Source organism: Thalassophryne amazonica, chromosome 5, assembly GCF_902500255.1.
Source record: "Thalassophryne amazonica chromosome 5, fThaAma1.1, whole genome shotgun sequence".
In the NCBI taxonomy this organism is placed as follows: Eukaryota; Metazoa; Chordata; class Actinopteri; order Batrachoidiformes; family Batrachoididae; genus Thalassophryne; species Thalassophryne amazonica.
The window spans coordinates 102,305,662-102,324,817 of NC_047107.1; the positions used below are offsets into that span (position 1 = coordinate 102,305,662).

The following is a 19,156-nucleotide window of genomic DNA, read 5'->3' on the forward strand; positions in this document are numbered from 1 at the left end:
CTGAGACCAGCCACTTGTACAGCTGCTGAAACAATCGGTTTGCATAACCAAAGAATTTCTGCACAAACTGTCAGAAACCGTCTCAGGGAAGCTCATCTGCATGCTCGTCGTCCTCATCAGGGTCTCGACCTGACTCCAGTTCGTCGTCGTAACCGACTTGAGTGGGCAAATGCTCACATTCACTGGCGTTTGGCACGTTGGAGAGGTGTTCTCTTCACGGATGATGCCAAGGAGATGTGTTGCACTGCATGAGGCAAATGGTGGTCACACCAGATACTGCCTGGTATCCCCCCCCAATTAAACAAAATTGCACCTTCAGAGTGGCCTTTTATTGTGGGCAGTCTAAGGCACACCTGTGCACTAATCATGGTGTCTAATCAGCATCTTGATATGGCACACCTGTGAGGTGGGATGGATTATCTCAGCAAAGGAGAAGTGCTCACTATCACAGATTTAGACTGGTTTGTGAACAATATTTGAGGGAAATGGTGATATTGTGTATGTGGAAAAAGTTTTAGATCTTTGAGTTCATCTCATAGAAAATGGGAGCAAAACCAAAAGTGTTGCGTTTATATTTTTGTTGAGTGTATATACACACATATATACGTTGCACTGGGATACCAATAAAACAACTGCAAATTGTAAAGAAGACAATGATCCTAAGGCTGAGAGTAGTTTAGCATTGCATTAGATTTAAACCTCCGGCGAGTGTGCAGGATTTCATTGTAGGCAAAAAGGAGGGAAAGAAAACAGTGTGTGCACATCACATCACTGCTCCTGAGATAAGATAACAGCTTCTTCATATGTAATCGCTGCTTCTTTCTCTGCAGTATTTGTTGAAATGTTTTAGTTAATTAGTAGTTCAAGTCAACATCAGACCTGTTGCGGCTCCTTGAAACTTTGCTGCTCATTAATGAGCGTCGCACTACATATCTGCAGCATCTTCATCATTCTAATTTCATTAACTTTGGGTTACTTTGGGACTGTGTGTCCATTTTTTTAGGTGAAAAAAAAAGCATGTTGACACCACGCTAATTTAAACACTCTTCCAAACTCTGATTTGTGTTATTTGATCGTCAGTTGTAATGATGCATATTAAGCCCATTTTACTTGGTCATTCTGAATTAAGTTGTTTGAACTTAAGTTTGTAAGTTAGAGTTGATCTAGAGTTGACCTAACTTACAAACGTAAGTTCAAATAACTTAATTCATTCAGGTTTTACCAATTGTAAGGCTTTTCATGCTACAGCTATTTTTGTTTTTCAGTGGGCCTCCACATCCCTTTGTGCTCTGGTGTGCACAATAAATAAACAATGAGAACAGTATTTGAAAGGCCAGTGTGGCCTTTAGGACTCAGGTGAAAAGAAGTGTGTCTCTGCTTCTCTCTTGGGGTCCCAGTGCTCTCTTTCTCTCCCATGCTCCGTGTCCGTGGGGCCCACCCTGACCCTCCTCCACGTGCGGCACAAAAATACAGCGGGGAAGGCGTGCTTGAAGGCTTTCCTGAAGTTATTACCCATGAAGGCATAAACCAGTGGGTTGACAGAGGAGTTGGAGTAAGACATGCAGTGACCAAAAATCTTCATCTGTGAACGCAAAATTCATCAGTAAAATACACTGACCTGAGTCACATCATTTAGCATGGCTTGATTCACATTTCAAAGATTATTTACATATTCTCATCTTATTACGTCCAAACCTTTATCATGTCATGCAAATTATTGGTTGAAATAAAAGGATTAATAAATGGAATAGTTTTGACTGTGTTGAATGCTTGGGCTCCAGAGTAAAGGTCAAACAAGGTCGACGTCCATTGGATTCATTAACGCATGACATATGTTACTCGTAACATGATAACTAAGCATGACAGATGGTGCAAACTATTCCTCTTTAAAATGCTATTAATCAATAATTTGCATCTTTTTTTCTTTTTCTTTTTTTTTTTTACCAAAATTGGAGCAACTTTAACTTTTGACCCCTGTACAAACTGAAACTGACCTTTGTCATTTTTGCTGTTTTTATCTCATAACTCCATGAAATTCAGTCATAGATAGTCCAAACTATACCTTTTTGGAATTGTTATGATCAGACAAATAATGTGGCATAATGGGAGGGGGGCACACTTGCATAAAATGCTGATATGTATGTACAGACATGATCACATGGGGGCCTGACAGCCAGGTCTGCGCTCACACAGTCCAGCGAGCCACCTGTCAGTGGATTGCAGCACACTGACAGTTTTGAATAATCAGGTCCCATCTTATCTTAGGGACCTCGTAGTACCATATCACCCCAATAGAGCGCTTCGCTCTCAGACTGCAGGCTTACTTGTAGTTCCTAGGGTTTGTAAGAGTAGAATGGGAGGCAGAGCCTTCAGCTTTCAGGCTCCTCTCCTGTGGAACCAGCTCCCAATTCAGATCAGGGAGACAGACACCCTCTCTACTTTTAAGATTAGGCTTAAACGTTCCTTTTTGCTAAAGCTTATAGTTAGGGCTGGATCAGGTGACCCTGAACCATCCCTTAGTTATGCTGCTATAGACGTAGACTGCTGGGGGGTTCCCATGATGCACTGTTTCTTTCCTCTTTTTGCTCTGTATGCACCACTCTGCATTTAATCATTAGTGATCGATCTCTGCTCCCCTCCACAGCATGTCTTTTTCCTGGTTCTCTCCCTCAGCCCCAACCAGTCCCAGCAGAAGACTGCCCCTCCCTGAGCCTGGTTCTGCTGGAGGTTTCTTCCTGTTAAAAGGGAGTTTTTCCTTCCCACTGTAGCCAAGTGCTTGCTCACAGGGGGTCGTTTTGACCGTTGGGGTTTTACATAATTATTGTATGGCCTTGCCTTACAATATAAAGCGCCTTGGGGCAACTGTTTGTTGTGATTTGGCGCTATATAAAAAAAATTGATTGATTGATTGATTGACACGACGTGTCACATTAAAAACACAGACAGCACCGCCATGACAGGTATATAAATAATTACAACAATACCTACATACGCAATTACATAACAAATAAGTAAAATGAATAACCACATAATACAGAAACAGTGACATGTTGGTCTGGGTGCTGAATGGACAGGGGGGCTGTGTCTACCAACAGCAGCTGCTGTTGAGAACTCTGCTCCTGGATGTCGCAGCTGGGGAACACGTACCATGTTTTGAATGACATTACCTTACAACTTTCCTCCATGAGGCGCGTGTCTCTGCCTGCTCTCCTCACATGGAAATACATAAAACATCTTTCGCCTTTGCGCAGCGGCCGCACACAGCGCACCTCAGCAGGCTGTGTACCGGCCTGACACGAGTGTCTATACATCATCTAATTTCTCTTTTTTGAAAACATACATTTATGTCATTGTTGAATTTAAGCATTTCACACTCCTGTTATAAGACAGTGATTCTAGTGCAGTGGTAAAGTTTCTGTCTTAATCAGAGCTTTTGTAAGTTGCAGGTTCAAATCCCACGAGTGGCATTTAATTTTTTTATTTAACCAGGGTCATTTAACTGCAGGGTTCTGTATTGGGTCCCCTTTTATTTATTTTTTATATCAACCCAGTGATTTTCACTAATTATATACCAGTATCTCATCAGGTGTCCAGTGATTGTATTAATTATTTATATACCCGGCAGGACATAATAAGACATAATGAGAGCGCACTGCTTCATTCATGTCATTTCCTGACTGTACATCTGTGACAATAGGTCATCTACAGAGGAGCAGACGGTTCATACTTGTGTTTTTTTTTTTGTTTTTTTTTTCATAATTATTGTATGGCCTTGCCTTGCAATGTGGAGCGCCTTGGGGCAACTGTTTGTTGTGATTTGGCGCTATATAAGAAAAAAGTTGATTGAGTTGATTGATTGATTGTCTGCTTGCTAAGAGGGATCCAATAAAATGCCATGTTTTTTTATGGGGTGTGGTTTTTATTTTGTTTTCTCCACAACAGAGGCGCGATGTGGTGCAACACGTTCCAGCTGCTCACACTGTGTTTGTGCATGCACGAATGACAGCAGATGGAATGTTTTGTGGTTCCCCACTTTGTGTTTGGTTTGTGGATTTTCTTCCGATTTCTGCGTCTTTCATGTTATGTGTGAAGGGGCCCTTAAGAGTGTTCAACACTACAGGATTATCAGCAAATTTAGAGATTTTGACAGGCAAGGATGAAGCAAAATTTGAGGATGTCTTACAGGAAAATAGCTCCACTTTACACCAAGATGTATTAGGTGATCCAACCCAAAAACAAAGTTTTTGAATGTGTGCAGTACAGAAAATTAGGAAGATTAAGACCACTGGTCAATTTGCATTGTTGCAACAAACTTTTGCAAACTCTTGGAGATTTCCCAGCCCATATGAAAATAAAATAGACTTGTTTAAAAAGACAAAGAAGTATTTTGGCAGAAAAAGAGGAATGAATTGGAGCAAACAAGTAATTTGGACAAAATATTAATTTTGACAGCATTAACTCTACCAATTAAAGAAGGTGTAAGCCTACTCCACCAGTTCATATCTGATTTAATCTTTGCGATAAGGGGGGATACGTTAGCTGAAAATATATTAGATAATGAGCATGTCAAAGTAATACCAAGGTATTTAAATCCGATGCTATTTAACTGAAGTGGGAAGTTTGGTTCCACTTGGTTGCACTTTTAAATACATAAGGAGAGCCACATAATAGCAACAATATTTCATAAATTGGCTAACTGACTGCCCTCCGTAAGCAGTGATAACTTATTATTGTTTACATTTTGGAACGTACAACTTCCCCCAGAGCAAGCACACAGGCAACAGTTGTAAAGAAATCTCCCTCTGATGATTTGAGGAAGAAACCTCAAGCAGACCAGACTCAAAGGGGTGACCCTCTGCTTGGGCCATGCGACCGACACAGTTGACAATACAAATATACAGGGAATTTTTGGGAGTCCATGCTGGTGTACAGGATGGGAGGCTTGCAGAAGAAGACACCCACTCCCAACTCTGGATGGAGCCACACCTCAAACAGAGAGAGAGAGAGAAAAAAAAACAGAATCAGGTGGCAGAAAGACAACAAATAAGGTAGTATTAAGCAACAAGAAAAACAGAAGAAATACTAAGGTGATAGCCAGCCACTAGCCCTAAACCTCACTAAAAAACCCAGACTTTAGATAAAGTTGAGGGTGATATACCACTTTGTGTTTCTGCCGTTCATGACTATACATCTAATCACAGCCCTGACAAGCTAAAGGCCTCTGAGAATGGAAAAGCAGAAGGCTCTGGCAATACACTGCATGCTGTATCTTTCGGGAACTCCTGATTGCTCCTTCACTGCCATTCTCATTTTATGCCAAACATCATCACAGAAATTCCACAAGTTGTTTAGAACAGACCTAATTAATTAAGTTTTTTGTTTTTCATTTTTTAAGAGTTAAAAAATTAAGTCTTTCGTGGCCTCAAAATATTTCAGAGTTGTAGTTTCAAACACATTCAATCAACCATTTGAGAGTGACCCAGGCCCAGCGCCAGAAAAAAAAAATTAGGGTTCCTGCCTCTGAGCGTGCGTAATGAATTGGGTGCGCTCCTAGAAAGCTTGTGTATTTAGGCTACACCATTGTAAGAGACTGACTAAGAGTAAAGAGTGATGACAGTATTTTTAAAATTATTATTTGAACGTATAGACCCTCGGTCAAGTGATCTCCTGCATACCACAAAACCAAACCAACAACTGATCTGAGAAACGACACGAGACAGTAGATTAACCCCACATACAGCCCTCCATCACAAGCGCAAACAAAGCGCAATTGGGCGCCACAGTCACACAATGGGTCAAAAATAAAGCTTTCATGTAGATATACAGTGATCCCTCGTTTATCGCGGGAGTTACATTCTAAAAATAGCCCGCAATAGGCGAAATCCATGAAGTAGTCAGTGTTATTTTTAAAATTATTATAGACATTTTAAGGCTGTAAAACCCCTCACTACACACTTTATACACTTTTCTGAAACAGGCATTAACATTTTCTCACTTTTCTCTCGTGTGTAAACACTCAAAGTTCAAACCTTAGTAGAAAAATAAGACCAACCTGTTTTCAGGCCCAAACATTTGTTTGAGAAATAAAAATAGAACTTTTCCTATAAATAATTATGATGACTTTTAGAACTAATGAATTTAATTTTAACGATCAACCTACGAGGTTGGACACATAAGAAATTATTAATAGTGACTGACCAGTATTTCACAGTTCCTCTGATCGCGCCTCTTCGTCCTGGCGCCGCGCCACTGTCGCACCTTTTTCCACTCACACCTCGCTGCAGGTGTCTTTTTCCGAGTGAGGAACACAGTTATGGGTAGTTGTTGGCGCTCTTTTTTCTTCTGGGCGAGAAGATTCTTCTAAAAAGACACGCAGAACACAATGCGCGTACTCTCCCGTCGCGGTGCTGCAACAGGTGTCCCTTCATCTCGACAGAACACCGGCCTGCTTGATGAGGACGCAGAGCACAATGTGCTGTAAAAAAAAAAAGCATGCAAAATTGGACTAAAAAAATCCGCGAAACTGCGAGGCGCTATATTTTCCAGTATTTCTTTTTCTTTCTTTTTTATTTTTGATAACTCTCATATCCGAGGGGTCGAGGTTGATGACGCTCCCTCGTGGCGCCGGGTCCGCAGTGACCATCTACATGACAAAAAACATCTCGACTGTTTCAGTTCAACTCCACTGTGGTGGTGCACAAAGGCAAAATCACAAAACGGCGCTACTTTCCATTTACTTGCGGACCTGACTGTATGTTAGACCTATGGACTTACAATGATTTGGATAATAATAAGAAAGTCACCTTGTACAGTATGTAACTCCGGTGACCGAAACCTTGCAGGAGAATGCAGACTTGGATGGGACCCCAACAGATGAGAAACAAGGCCACCATTACCACCACCATACGGGAGATCGTGCACGCACTGCTGCTGTTCGCTTTGCCTGCACCTGAAACTGAAGACAGAGAGGGGGATTTGTGAAGTCTTTATTTTCTACAAGGTTGACTCAGAATAAGAACTCACAGGAAAGAGAACTTTAGCAGCCTTATGCCCTCTAAACTACAAACTCCAAGACTAAACTGACAATAGAATGTGGTCTCACTAGAGGACCTGCAGGCATGGGCCATGACAAATGAGTGCATTTCAGTCTGGAGATCTTGAATGTTTTCTATGAATTGATCTGGAATTGATATTGATCATAGAAGGAGGTTTTTTATTTCATTTTCGTTTTAGAGGGTGCTCTCAATCCAGTGGCGTTACAGTGTACAGTTTGGTGCAAGTCACACTGCAGTCAAAGCAAGTGATGTCACTGGAACCTCAGCCTACGAGGTCAAATGTTGTCTAGGGTGACCTTACGGAGTGAAGAGATCGGTGGACATAAGTGCAAAAAGCGTCTCTCTTACTTGGTAGGTGCTGTCGATGGGATGCACACTGGGCTGACCCATGCGTTTAATCATGAAGGTGTAACACGCCGTGATGGTGAGCAGGGGCAGTAAATATACAGCAAGGAAGGTGTAGATGATGAAGACTTTCTGAAGGTGGGGTGAGGGGAAGACCTCGCTGCAGTATGTCTGAGGACCAAACCAGTAACCAGCCTCCAGACGCTGGTACATAGCCACAGGAACTGACACAAGCAGTGAACCTGGAGGGCACAGTGGTCACTGAAGTTGACCAGGTTCTCTTTAGAACTACAAAGTCATTACATTATTACCACAAGAAGCTTCAGCCTTACAGACTAGATTTTACTTCCAATGTTAACCTGTGATTTTAACAAGAATATCATGGCTGTTTGGAGAAAAACTGACAATCCTCAACCTTCGTAATTGTGCTTGAATGTGCCAACTTGGTTCCATCCAAGTGACTCTGGTTCCGGTGGCAGCTTGTCCATTAACACTCTGGGGTTCATGGATGCATCGGCATGTCCAGGTCAACATTTCATCATATTTCTATTAATAAATCAGCAACAGAATATCACAGAGACTTTGTTTGACCACTTCGCGACACTGCAACTTCTTATCTGTAGTTTCCATCTTCCCTTGAGATGATTTGTCATTCACAGCCAACCCTAGACCCCAGAGAAGGTCACATGGTCCTGCAATGTCAGTGCCTCTATGTGCTTGCAACTGGATGGAGCATGTGTCAGTCTGGGATTCTTAGTGAAACCTGCCAATAAATGTTCAATCAAAAAGAAGCTTCACATTGACAGTTACATTTTTATTTGTTCTTGCACACAATGAAAACTGATGCTGAAAAACACATGGGGGATTATTGTTTTCAGGAGCTGTATCTGTCTGAAATTTTCATCTTAGGTGCATGTCCACTGTGAGAGACATAATCAAAAAACAAAACAAAACAAAAAAATCCGGAAATCACAATGTATGATTTTTTTAATCATTTATTTGTATGTTACTGCCGCAAATAAGTATTTGAACCCCTACCAACCAGCAAGAATTCTGGCTCACAGACCTGTTAATTTTTCTTTAAGAAGCCCTCTTATTCTGCACTCTTTACCTGTATTAATTGCACCTGTTTGAACTTGTTACCTGTATAAAAGACACCTGTTCACACACTCAATCAATCACACTCCAACCTGTCCACCATAGCCAAGACCAAAGAGCTGTCTAAGGACACCAGGGACAAAACTGTAGACCTGCACAAGGCTGGGATGGACTACAGAACAGGCAAGCAGCTTGGTAGAAGACAACAACTGTTATGATTATTTATTAGAAAGTGGAAGAAACACAAGATGACTGTCAATCTCCCTCGGTCTGGGATCCCATGCAAGATCTCACTTTGTGGGGTAAGGATGATTCTGAGAAAGCTCAGAACTACACAGGAAAACCTAGTCAATGACCTGAAGAGAGCTGGGACCACAGTCACAAAGATTACATTAGTAACACATGATGCTGTCATGGTTTAAAATCCTGCAGGGCAGCAAGGTCCCCCTGCTCAAGCCAGCACATGTCCAGGCCTGTTTGAAGTTCACCAGTGACCATCTGGATGATCCGGAGGAGGCATGGGAGAGGGTCATGTGGTCAGATGAGACCAGAACAGAGCTTTTTGGAATCAACTCCACTTACCATGTTTAGAGGATGAGAACAACCCCAATAAAACCATCCCAACCGTGAAGCATGGGGGTGGAAACATCATACTCTGGGGGTACTCTTCTGCAAAGGGGACAGGACGACTGCACTGTATTGAAGGGAGGATGGATGGGGTCACGTATTGCGAGATTTTGGCAAACAGCCTCCTTCCCTCAGTAAGAGCATTGAACATGGGTCATGGCTGGGTATTCCAGCATGACAATGACCCCAAACACACAGCCAGGGCAACTAAGGAGGGGCTTCAAGGTCCTGGAGTGGCCTGGCCAGTCTCCAGACCTGAATTCAATAGAAAATCTTTGGAGGGAGCTGAAACTCCAAACCTGAAAGATTTGGAGAAGATCTGTTTGGAGGAATGGACCAAAATCCCTGCTGCAGTGTGTGCAAACCTGGTGAAAAACTACAGGAAACGTTTGACCTCTGTAACTGCAAACAAAGGCTACTGTACCAAATATTAACATTGATTTTCACAGGTGTTCAAATACTTATTTGCAGCAGTAACATACAAATAAATTATTTAAAAAAAATCATACATTGTGATTTCCATATATATATATATATATATATATATATATATATATATATATATATATATATATATATATATATATATATATACTAGGTCTATTAGAAAAGTATCCAACCTTATTTTTTTTCAAAAACCATATGGATTTGAATCACGTGTGACTGCGTCAGACAGCTTGAACCCTCGTGCGCATGTGTGAGTTTTTCCACGCCTGTCGGTTGTGTCATTCGCCTGTGAGCAGGCTTTGAGTGAGGAGTGGTCCAGCCCCCTCGTCGGATTTTCATTGTCAGGAAATGGCGGAATGATTTGGGCTTTTTTTCTATCAGAATTTTTTCAGAAACTGTTAGAGACTGGCAGCTGGAAACCATTAGAAAAATTTATCTGGCTTTCGGTGAAAATGTTACGGGCTTGGTAGAGAATAAGGAGTGTTACTGTCGTTTTAAGGATGGCCCCCAGCGGCTGTGGGGCGCGCCGAGCTCCGAGCCGCCATCGACAGGCTGAGCGACCATTTCATTTCTAAACAGATGGCTGTCTGGATCCATGACCATCGTGTGCCATTTCTCTGGTTATCACAAGAGCTGGACATCAACCATTTTCCGGCAGATTTCACTTTTAACAAGAGATTTTGTCATGGAAAGCCGAGCGGAGGCTTCGCGCGTCACGATGGATTCGCTACTGGAAGGAGACAAAACCACCTCCGTTTTGGTCTCACAGGACGGCTTTGAGATGGCGTTCAGACAGCTGTCGGTGGGTTTTCCATCGAGTGATTATCCGAGAAATTGTGGATGTGCCTGGACATGCAAGAACATGTCCCATGAGGCTTCATCACGGTGTTGCCTTGCGCCATGTGGCACCGCCGCGACGCGCGGAATTCCTCCGCACGTCTGTCTCAATGTGCCGAAAAGTGCTGATGTCCACGTCTTTTCACAATTCCTATGCTAGCCAGATGACATCCTGGATAAAACACAGCATCCAGTTTGGAAATGAACAGCACATTCCACTGTTACATGAGTTTTTGTCATGGAAAGAGGAGCGGAGGCTTTGCGCGTCGCGGCGGTGCCGCATGGTGGACAGCAACGCCGTGATGAAGCCTCACGGGACATGTTCTGGCATGTCCATGGAACATCCACAATTTCTCGGATAATCACTCGATGGAAAAACCACCGACAGCTGTCTGAACGCCATCTCAAAGCCGTCATGTGAGACCAAAACGGAGGTGGTTTTGTCTCACTCCAGTAGCGAATCCATCGTGACGCGCGAAGCCTCCGCTCGGCTTTCCATGACAAAATCTCTTGTTAAAAGTGAAATCTGCTGGAAAATGGTTGATGTCCAGTTCTTGTGATAACCAGAGAAATGGCACACGATGGTCACAGATCCAGACAGCCATCCGTTTAGAAATGAAATGGTCGCTCAGCCTGTCGATGGCGGCTTCGGAGCGTGGCGCGCCCCACAGCCGCTGGGGGCCGTCCTTAAAGCGACAGTAACACTCCTTATTCTCTACCAAGCCCGTAACATTTTCATCGAAAGCCAGATAAATTTTTCTGATGGTTTCCAGCTGCCTGTCTCTAACAGTTTCTGAAAAAATTCTGATGGAAAAAAAGCCCAAATCATTCCATTTCCTGACAATGAAAATCTGACGAGGGGGCTGGACCACTCCTCACTCAAAGCCTGCTCACAGGCAAATGACGCAACCGACAGGCGTGGAAAAACTCACGCATGCGCATGAGGGTTCAAGCTTGTCTGACGCAATCACACGTGATTCAAATCCATATGGTTTTTGAAAAAAAATAAAAATAAAATAAGGTCAGATACTTTTCTAATAGACCTCATATATATATATATATATATATATATATATATATATATATATATATATATTTATTTATTTATTAACACACTCACACAGTGGACATGCACCTAAGATGAAAATTTCAGACCCCTCCATGATTTCTAAGTGGGAGAACTTGCAAAATCGCAGGGTGTCCAAATACCTATTTTCCTCACTGTAGATGCTGAAGTTTCCATCACTGAGAAATTGTATTCACACCATAAAAGATTTATTTGAAAAAAAGAAGTCATCCAGCTGACACTAGTAAGTGATTTCATTTTATAAATATGTTTGCAATGTACCAGCTTCCTGCCGTGCTGCTCCCAGTGGCACATAATTTAATTTTAGACATTTATTATACATGGATCTGAAATCTTTTTTCATATATTCCACTACATTTGTGATCCAAAGACTTTGGTAAGCCCATTTCTAACACCAAAACAGTTTCTCTACATGAATAAAGAATTTCAACAACAAATTTTATATTTTAATTTAATTAATTTAATTAGCTTATAATGCGCCAAATCACAGCAAAAGCCATCTCAAGGCGCCTTACATAAAACAAGTCAACATAAAATTGAATAAATAATTAGAAATGAATAAAAAAAATTCCAATACATAAATAAAAACAGAAGTAAATGATTAAAACAAATAGTCTTGACTTAAAAATGTCCACGGACTCAGACTGCATCACGGTCATATTTTCAGCTTTAGAGCTTTACACAGTGATCTAAACAAATATGTTTCATATTTGAAATCTGAAATTGTTCTGAACATTTTGATATGCAGTGCATGGGCATTATACTACACACAGGTACCATAAAAGGGGAATTACTGAAGGCATGGTCAAATGACCTGGACAAGCCGGTGAGTCCATGGATCCCAGAAGGTTAAGGTTGTCCAGTCTGCATTTCAAAGGTCATAAAATATTTTCTCTGCATGTCTGATACTTTGAAAAATGGGTGTGGCATCATTGATTTATCACTGTATAATGCTGCTGTTAAAGTTGGTGAGGTGGTGGTTTGGCAGGTACAGAGGCGTCCATTTACCACTTTGTGTGTGTTTTATACTTTTACCTATCCAGATGGACACAGAGACAGCCAGAGCCATGCGCGGGGTGCGGTGCCGCAGCGACTGCAGAGGGTAGACGGTGACATAGCACCGGTCCACACTCATAGCAGACAGAGTAATACATGTCGCCTGAGCAGTCACCTAGAAGGAAAACTTTTTAAAAACACAATTTGACTGCACAAAGGAAATTCTGCTCTTTATTAAAGTTACAAATATTGGTGTGATTTTTGAGCCATCTTTGTCCTTTGTTCCGAATATCGGAGAAGTAGGTAAGACCACTCATTTATTGTTATGAGAAAAAAAAAATGCTAAAAAATTAGACCTATCCTGTCTATGCATTTGTGTCCTCCGGAATGGATTAGAATGTTCTATTTGTCACAAAAGACCATGAAGCCTCTTGAGATGATTCAGAATACAGCTGCCATAGTTTTATCTAGAACAGGGAAATTTGAGCACATCACACCTGTGTTGACCTCTCCCGTAAAGGTGAGAAATTATTTAAATTTAAACTTTTCACAAGTGATGTCTGGGAGCATGTGCAAGCGCCAAGCTTTCCTGCATCCATCAAACCACCTTAGGCTGTGGAAGGCAACCACCCAAGCAGGCAACCTGTCAATCCCCATATCTCTAAAATAATCTGTCTGCTGCAGCCAGGTGAAGTGACCCCTTGGCCTTCTCCACCCACTGGGGTCCTCAGGCCACCAACACTGTAAAAATCGGCATACAGTAAGTTTTGTTTCAGTGCAAAAGGTTAAGTTATAAAAATGGTTTAATTAATGATCATTTATAATCTAATCTAATATAATCCTTTTGTGTTGAAACAAAATTTATGTTGAAGCTGAGTTTACTCACCTTTTGAGATATTTAAATTTTTTAAGTAGAACAAGCTTGATCATTTTTACAGAGAAGCCGCGCTCTGTGATCTCAGGATGCTACCTTTGTGTTCCAAAGAAGGTCAACAGGTTGTACAACATTTGCTTAAATCATCCTCCTGCCTTATGGAACAGCCTGCCTGTGGATGTCCGGAATCCACTTCAGTCCAAACATTTAAAGTCAATCATAAAATCTGCTGTTTATACTTCATGTATGCTTTTAAGTTACGGTGCAGCTGGAAAGTATTCACAGCACTTCACGTATTCCACATTTTGTTATTCCAAAATGGAGTAAATTTGCTGCCCACCCCACACCACCCCAAATTTGACTCACAACACCCCATAATGGCAACATGAAAATTTGCAAATTTATTAAACATAAAACCTAAGAAATCACACGTACGTAAGTATTCACACCCTTTGCTCAGTACTTTGTTGATACACCTTTGGCAGCAATTGCAGCCTCAAGTTTTCTTGAATATGATGCCACAAGCTTGGTGGACCCATCTTTGGGCAGTTTCGTCCATTCCTCTTTGCAGCACCTCTCAAGCTCCATCTGGTTGGATGGGGAATGTCGGTGCACAGCCATTTTAAGATCTCTCCAGAGATGTTCAATCAGATTCAGGTCTGGTCTCTGGCTGGGCCACTCAAGGACATTCACAGAGTTGTCCTGAAGACACTCCTTTGATATCTTGGCAGTGTACTTAGGGCCATTGTCCTGCTGAAAGATGAACTGTCACCCCAATCTGAGGTCAAGAGCACTCTGGACCAGGTTTTCATCCAGGATGTCTCTGTACATTGCTGCACTCATCTTTCCCTCAATCCTGACTAGACTCCCAGTTCCTGCTGCTGGAAAACATCCCCACAGCATGATGCTGCCACCACCATGATTCCTGCAGCTGCCTGGTTTCCTCCAAACATAAAGCCTGGCACTCATGCCAAAGAGTTTAATCTTTGTCTCAGACCAGAGAATTTTGTTTATCGTGGTCTGAGAGTCCTTCAGGTGCCTTTTGGCAAACTCCAGGTTTGGAGTAAGGTAAGGAGTTGCTTCCATCTGACCAGTCTACCACACAGGCCTGATTGGTGGATTGCTGCAGAGATGGTTGTCCTTCTGGAATGTTCTCCTCTCCCCACAGAGGACTGTTGTAGGGAGAACATTGACAGAGTGACCATCGGGTTCTTGGTCATGTCCCTGATTAAGTACCTTCTCCCCTGATAGCTCAGTTTGGACGGGCGGCCAGCTCTAGGAAGAGTCCTGGTGGATCCGAACTTCTTCCATTTATGAATGATGCTCCATGCTCATTGGGACCTTCAAAGCAGCAGAAATATTTCTGTACCCTTCCCCAGATTTGTACCTCTAGATAATCCTGTCTTGTAGGTCTACAAACAATTCACTGACTTCATGCTTGGTTTGTGCTCTGACATGCACTGTCAACTGTGGGACCTTATATGTAGACAGGTGTGTGCCTTTCCAAATCATGTCCAATCAACTGAATTTACCACAGGTGGACTCTAATTAAGCTGTAGAACATATCAAGGATGATCAGTGGAAACAGGATGCACATGAGCTCCATTTTGAGCTTAATGGCAAAGACTGTGAATACATATGTACATGAGATTCCTTAACAAATTTTTATTTTTAATAAATTTGCAAAAATCTGAAAAAAAAAAAATTTTTCACATTGTTATTATGGGGCATTGTGTGCAGAACGTTGAGGAAAACAATTCATTTCATCCATTTTGGAATAAGGCTGTGCGTGTTGTCATTTCGGCTGCTCCCGTCTCGGGACGGGGTCGCCACAGCGGATACAGCCAGATCCACATTGGTAATTGGCACAAGTTTTACGCTGGATGCCCTTCCTGACGCAACTCCAGTTCCACACGGAGAAACACACACAGTCGCTGGTGTTCCAAAGAGGTCTCCCAACCAAGTACTAACCAGATGCTGCACTGTTTAGCTTCTGAGATCTGACGGGATCAGGCTTAGACAAAGCAGACTGGCTGCTTTGGAATAAGGCTGTAACATAACAAAATGTGGAAAAAAGTGAAGCGTTGTGAATACTTTCCGGCGGCACTCCATTTCAGATTTAGTATTATTATTAATGATGTGTATAGGTTTTGTTTTAATCTTGTTCAAATATTTGTTACAATTTTTTATTGTTTTAACTTAAAATTGTCCAGTATTGTAAAGTATTGTTATTGCCATGATGGAATCATAATAAAATGTGTCAAAAAGGACTTTGGTAACCTTGTTTTGTTTGTTTTGTTTTTGTCACACAGAGCTATCTGACAAATGCAGCAATTATCATATTTTCTGGAGAATAAGTCGCTTTTTTGCTGCTTTCACACATTCTTTGTTAATAAAAAATAACTATAATGACTATTTATACTGAACTTTTCCAGGAATCAAAGCATGACACAAAATAATATACAAATAAGGAATGTTTATGAGTGTAATGGTAAGAATATTTCATGAGGTGAAAGATGGAATGTTCCATCTTTCACCTCATGAAAATAATCTTACCATTGAACAAATGAAAAAAAAATATTATTTGCTTTATATAATGTTTAAAATAGATCCTTGTCATTTGTTATTTTATTGATTTCTAAACAAGAGAAATGGGACTTGCACTATTCCTGGTCCTACGGTGTCTGTCAAAGCTCGGTAGTGAGACGGAGATGCCCCGTCTCATCCAGGTGTCATCTGATGGAGCCTGCTGGGCCCCAGTGGCCCCGCGTAAGCCCCAAGGTGCGGCGGGGCCAACCCGGCCTAAACAGCTCTCCCTACAGCAAACACTGCTTTCTCAGGACTCCCCCCCGACTCGGACCCGGCGCCACGAGTCATCAACCTCGCCCCCTCGGATGTTAGAGTTATCAAAAAATAAAAATAAAAAAGAAAGAAAAAGAAATACTGGAAAATATAGCAAAATATTAGTTATTCAATAATATCACGTATTTAACAAATAAACCAAATTAACTAAAGTAAATCTCCCACTTTTTGGATATATGTGAAGTCCCAGTTTGCCCAGCAGAGTTTAGTTCTGCAGCTTTATCGAGGTGACGATAAAATAAAAGTAAAACGTGATGTTTCTGCACTGCTGTGAAGGTTTAATGGTCAGCTAACGTTAGCTTAGCTTTTTAGCATAGTTGATCTGAGAGAACGCTTTAATTTGTAGATGGTTCAGTCTTTTTTATTTTTACCAAATAAAGCTACAGCTTTTTTCAGAGACCACAAATTTCAACTTTAAATAACTTTTTTTTTCGGGCATTTTTTTTTCACATCTTTTTTTTTATATATATAAACTGTTTAGTGTTTCTTTATACTTAAAGAAATGTTTTATTTGTCCCAATCAGGAACATTTGCTGTGCAGACAACCAAACTTCCATTGATGAGCTGAACACCACGAAGTCCAGTCGAAAGAAAACATCTCTGCTCTTCAAAATAGGACAAAAGTGTCTTCAGCAACACCACCAGAGTTCAAAGCTGCAGAAGAGACCTTCATCTGGTCCAGAGAATCCAGCATAACATCACCTGCTTCTAAATAAAAGGTTCTTTCAACAGCAACTATTTTATTATTTTTTAAAAACCTGTTTCATTTTATATTTTAACAATAAATGAACAGATCATTAAAAATGTCCACGAAATCAAAGTCCAAAGACATCTGCACAAGTAGAAGCTCTCCACTTATTGTGCTCAAATTCATATTTTAGAAATGACTCTGTCCTGATAACAACATTAAAGGCAATTACATATTTTGACGAAATTACAAGTTTAAATGACTATATATATATATATATATATATATATATATAAACATCATGAGGTTTATGTCACAGAACTCCTACTTTACAATCACACTGCAGTCATTGTTAAATTATTTCCTGTTGCATTTATAATAAACATTTGTATTTATTTAGTGTTTGTTTTTCTGGTTGAAATGACATATAAATAATCTACCAGACTTAAAAAAAAATGTACAAGTTTCCATGTTATTTTATTTGTCTAAAAATAAATGTCCAAGGTTCCTTATGTTAAACAAGAAATTATCTAATCTGAAATAACAGGTGGTTTTAATTTACAGATGAAAGGTTTCTAAAGAACCATTTATTGATTTATTTAGCTATTTTAATTACAAGTGTTATAAACTTTTTTTTTAACAGTAATCAGAAATTTTGTGGTAACAAACAACAACAAAAAACATTTCCAATGATTTTTCTTCAGAAAACCGCTCTATAAATGAGCAGTCCTGTGACACGTTAATGTTTTGACGCACCGCACCTCATCTCGACAGAACACCGGCTCTGTGGTATGCAGGAGATCACTTGACCGAGGGTCTATACGTTCAAATAATAATTAAAAAAAGATTAATTAAATAAAAAATAAATAAATAAAAAAAGATTAAAGACCTGATCATCGAGAAATAGGTGCAACTTGTGCTCCAGTGCAATTTATATACTGTTTTTTTTTTTTTTTTACTCCTCAAGAGGTCTTTTTAGCAGATGCAACTTATCCTCCAGAAAATATGGTAATTTCATACACTTTCAGGGTTTCCTCTTTCTGTACATGTGTGTCTCACTTGCTGAAGGTAGTTCACCATCCTGCACATAAACTCTCCAAATATCCAGCTCGGCAGAGGATACAAGGTAGCAGTGAAGGGCACACAGCACACCAGAAACACGATGTCAGTCACAGCCAGATTTACTCAAAGAGAAAGAGGCAAAAGGACCAAAAATTAATATTCACTTTAATTTACTGATACAGTGCCAAATCATAAACTACCTCAAATTCAAGACCTCCCCCACCCCACCATTAATGGAAAGAGGAGATTATACCAGAAATTTAAAAATAATGAAAGATTTTGCAGTTATTAAATTTCTTGCTCGTTATTCAAAATAAATTACTGAGGTTGAATTTGTACTTAATTTCACAACAGAACAGTATGAAATGACCTTCCAAAAAGTACTAAATTTAAACTAATTTATTGTTGTGATTTAATCATTGGCTCTGCAAACTAAATGGACCCCATTTCTTGTAGCATTCACTTTAGAATTTTCATTCCGAAATGCTTGTACACTTTCTCTATATATAACCCAAGAGATCTCAAAACAGAATCTTGTCATTGGAAATGTTACCAATGTAAAAATTGGTGGCAGTCTTCATTTGCTGGTGCTTAGTGATGATGTGGATGACCAACGAGTTCCCGACCAGACCGACCAACATGATGAGGACAAAGAAAGTGGGCACCAGCCAGGCATCCACCAGCATCGGTGGCCCCTGTCCCTCCAAAACCATAGACTGGTTACATCCAAACCCACAGTTTGGACTGTGATTGGCTACTGAGTCAGCCAACATCCTGAAACATCAAAGTCAGATTAATTTTGGTGATTTAAATCCTAAACAGTAACTGGAATATATTTGAGTAACTAAGGCTGTTAGATGGATTAAAGACTCTTTTAATGCCAGCTGGAGGGGAACAACATACCACAAATATCAAGGGGCTCAACATTGGGTCCCTTGGTATAACCCCAATTCCAGTGAAGTTGGGACGTTGTGTAAAATGTAAATAAAAACAGAATACAATGATTTGCAAATCATCTTCAACCTATATTCAATTGAATACACCACAAAGACAAGATATTTAATGTTCAAACTGATAAACTTTATTGTTTTTGTGCAAATGTTGGCTCATTTTGAAATGGATGCCTGCAACACGTTTCAAAAAGCTGGGACAGTGGTATGTTTACCGCTGTGTTACAT

At 40.6% G+C, this 19,156-nt stretch overlaps 1 protein-coding gene across 1 annotated transcript; it reads right to left on the bottom strand.

Moving 5' to 3' along the window:
- Window positions 1-585: 585 nt before the first annotated feature.
- On the bottom strand, window positions 586-18,840 carry kiss1rb (KISS1 receptor b). Its single transcript, XM_034170990.1, is given in 7 exon segments — window positions 586-1,582; window positions 6,804-6,913; window positions 6,916-6,955; window positions 7,404-7,642; window positions 12,532-12,667; window positions 17,976-18,100; window positions 18,532-18,840. Coding segments are annotated over 7 exon segments (1,107 nt in total). The 5' UTR covers window positions 18,752-18,840; the 3' UTR covers window positions 586-1,345.
- Window positions 18,841-19,156: the final 316 nt, after the last annotated feature.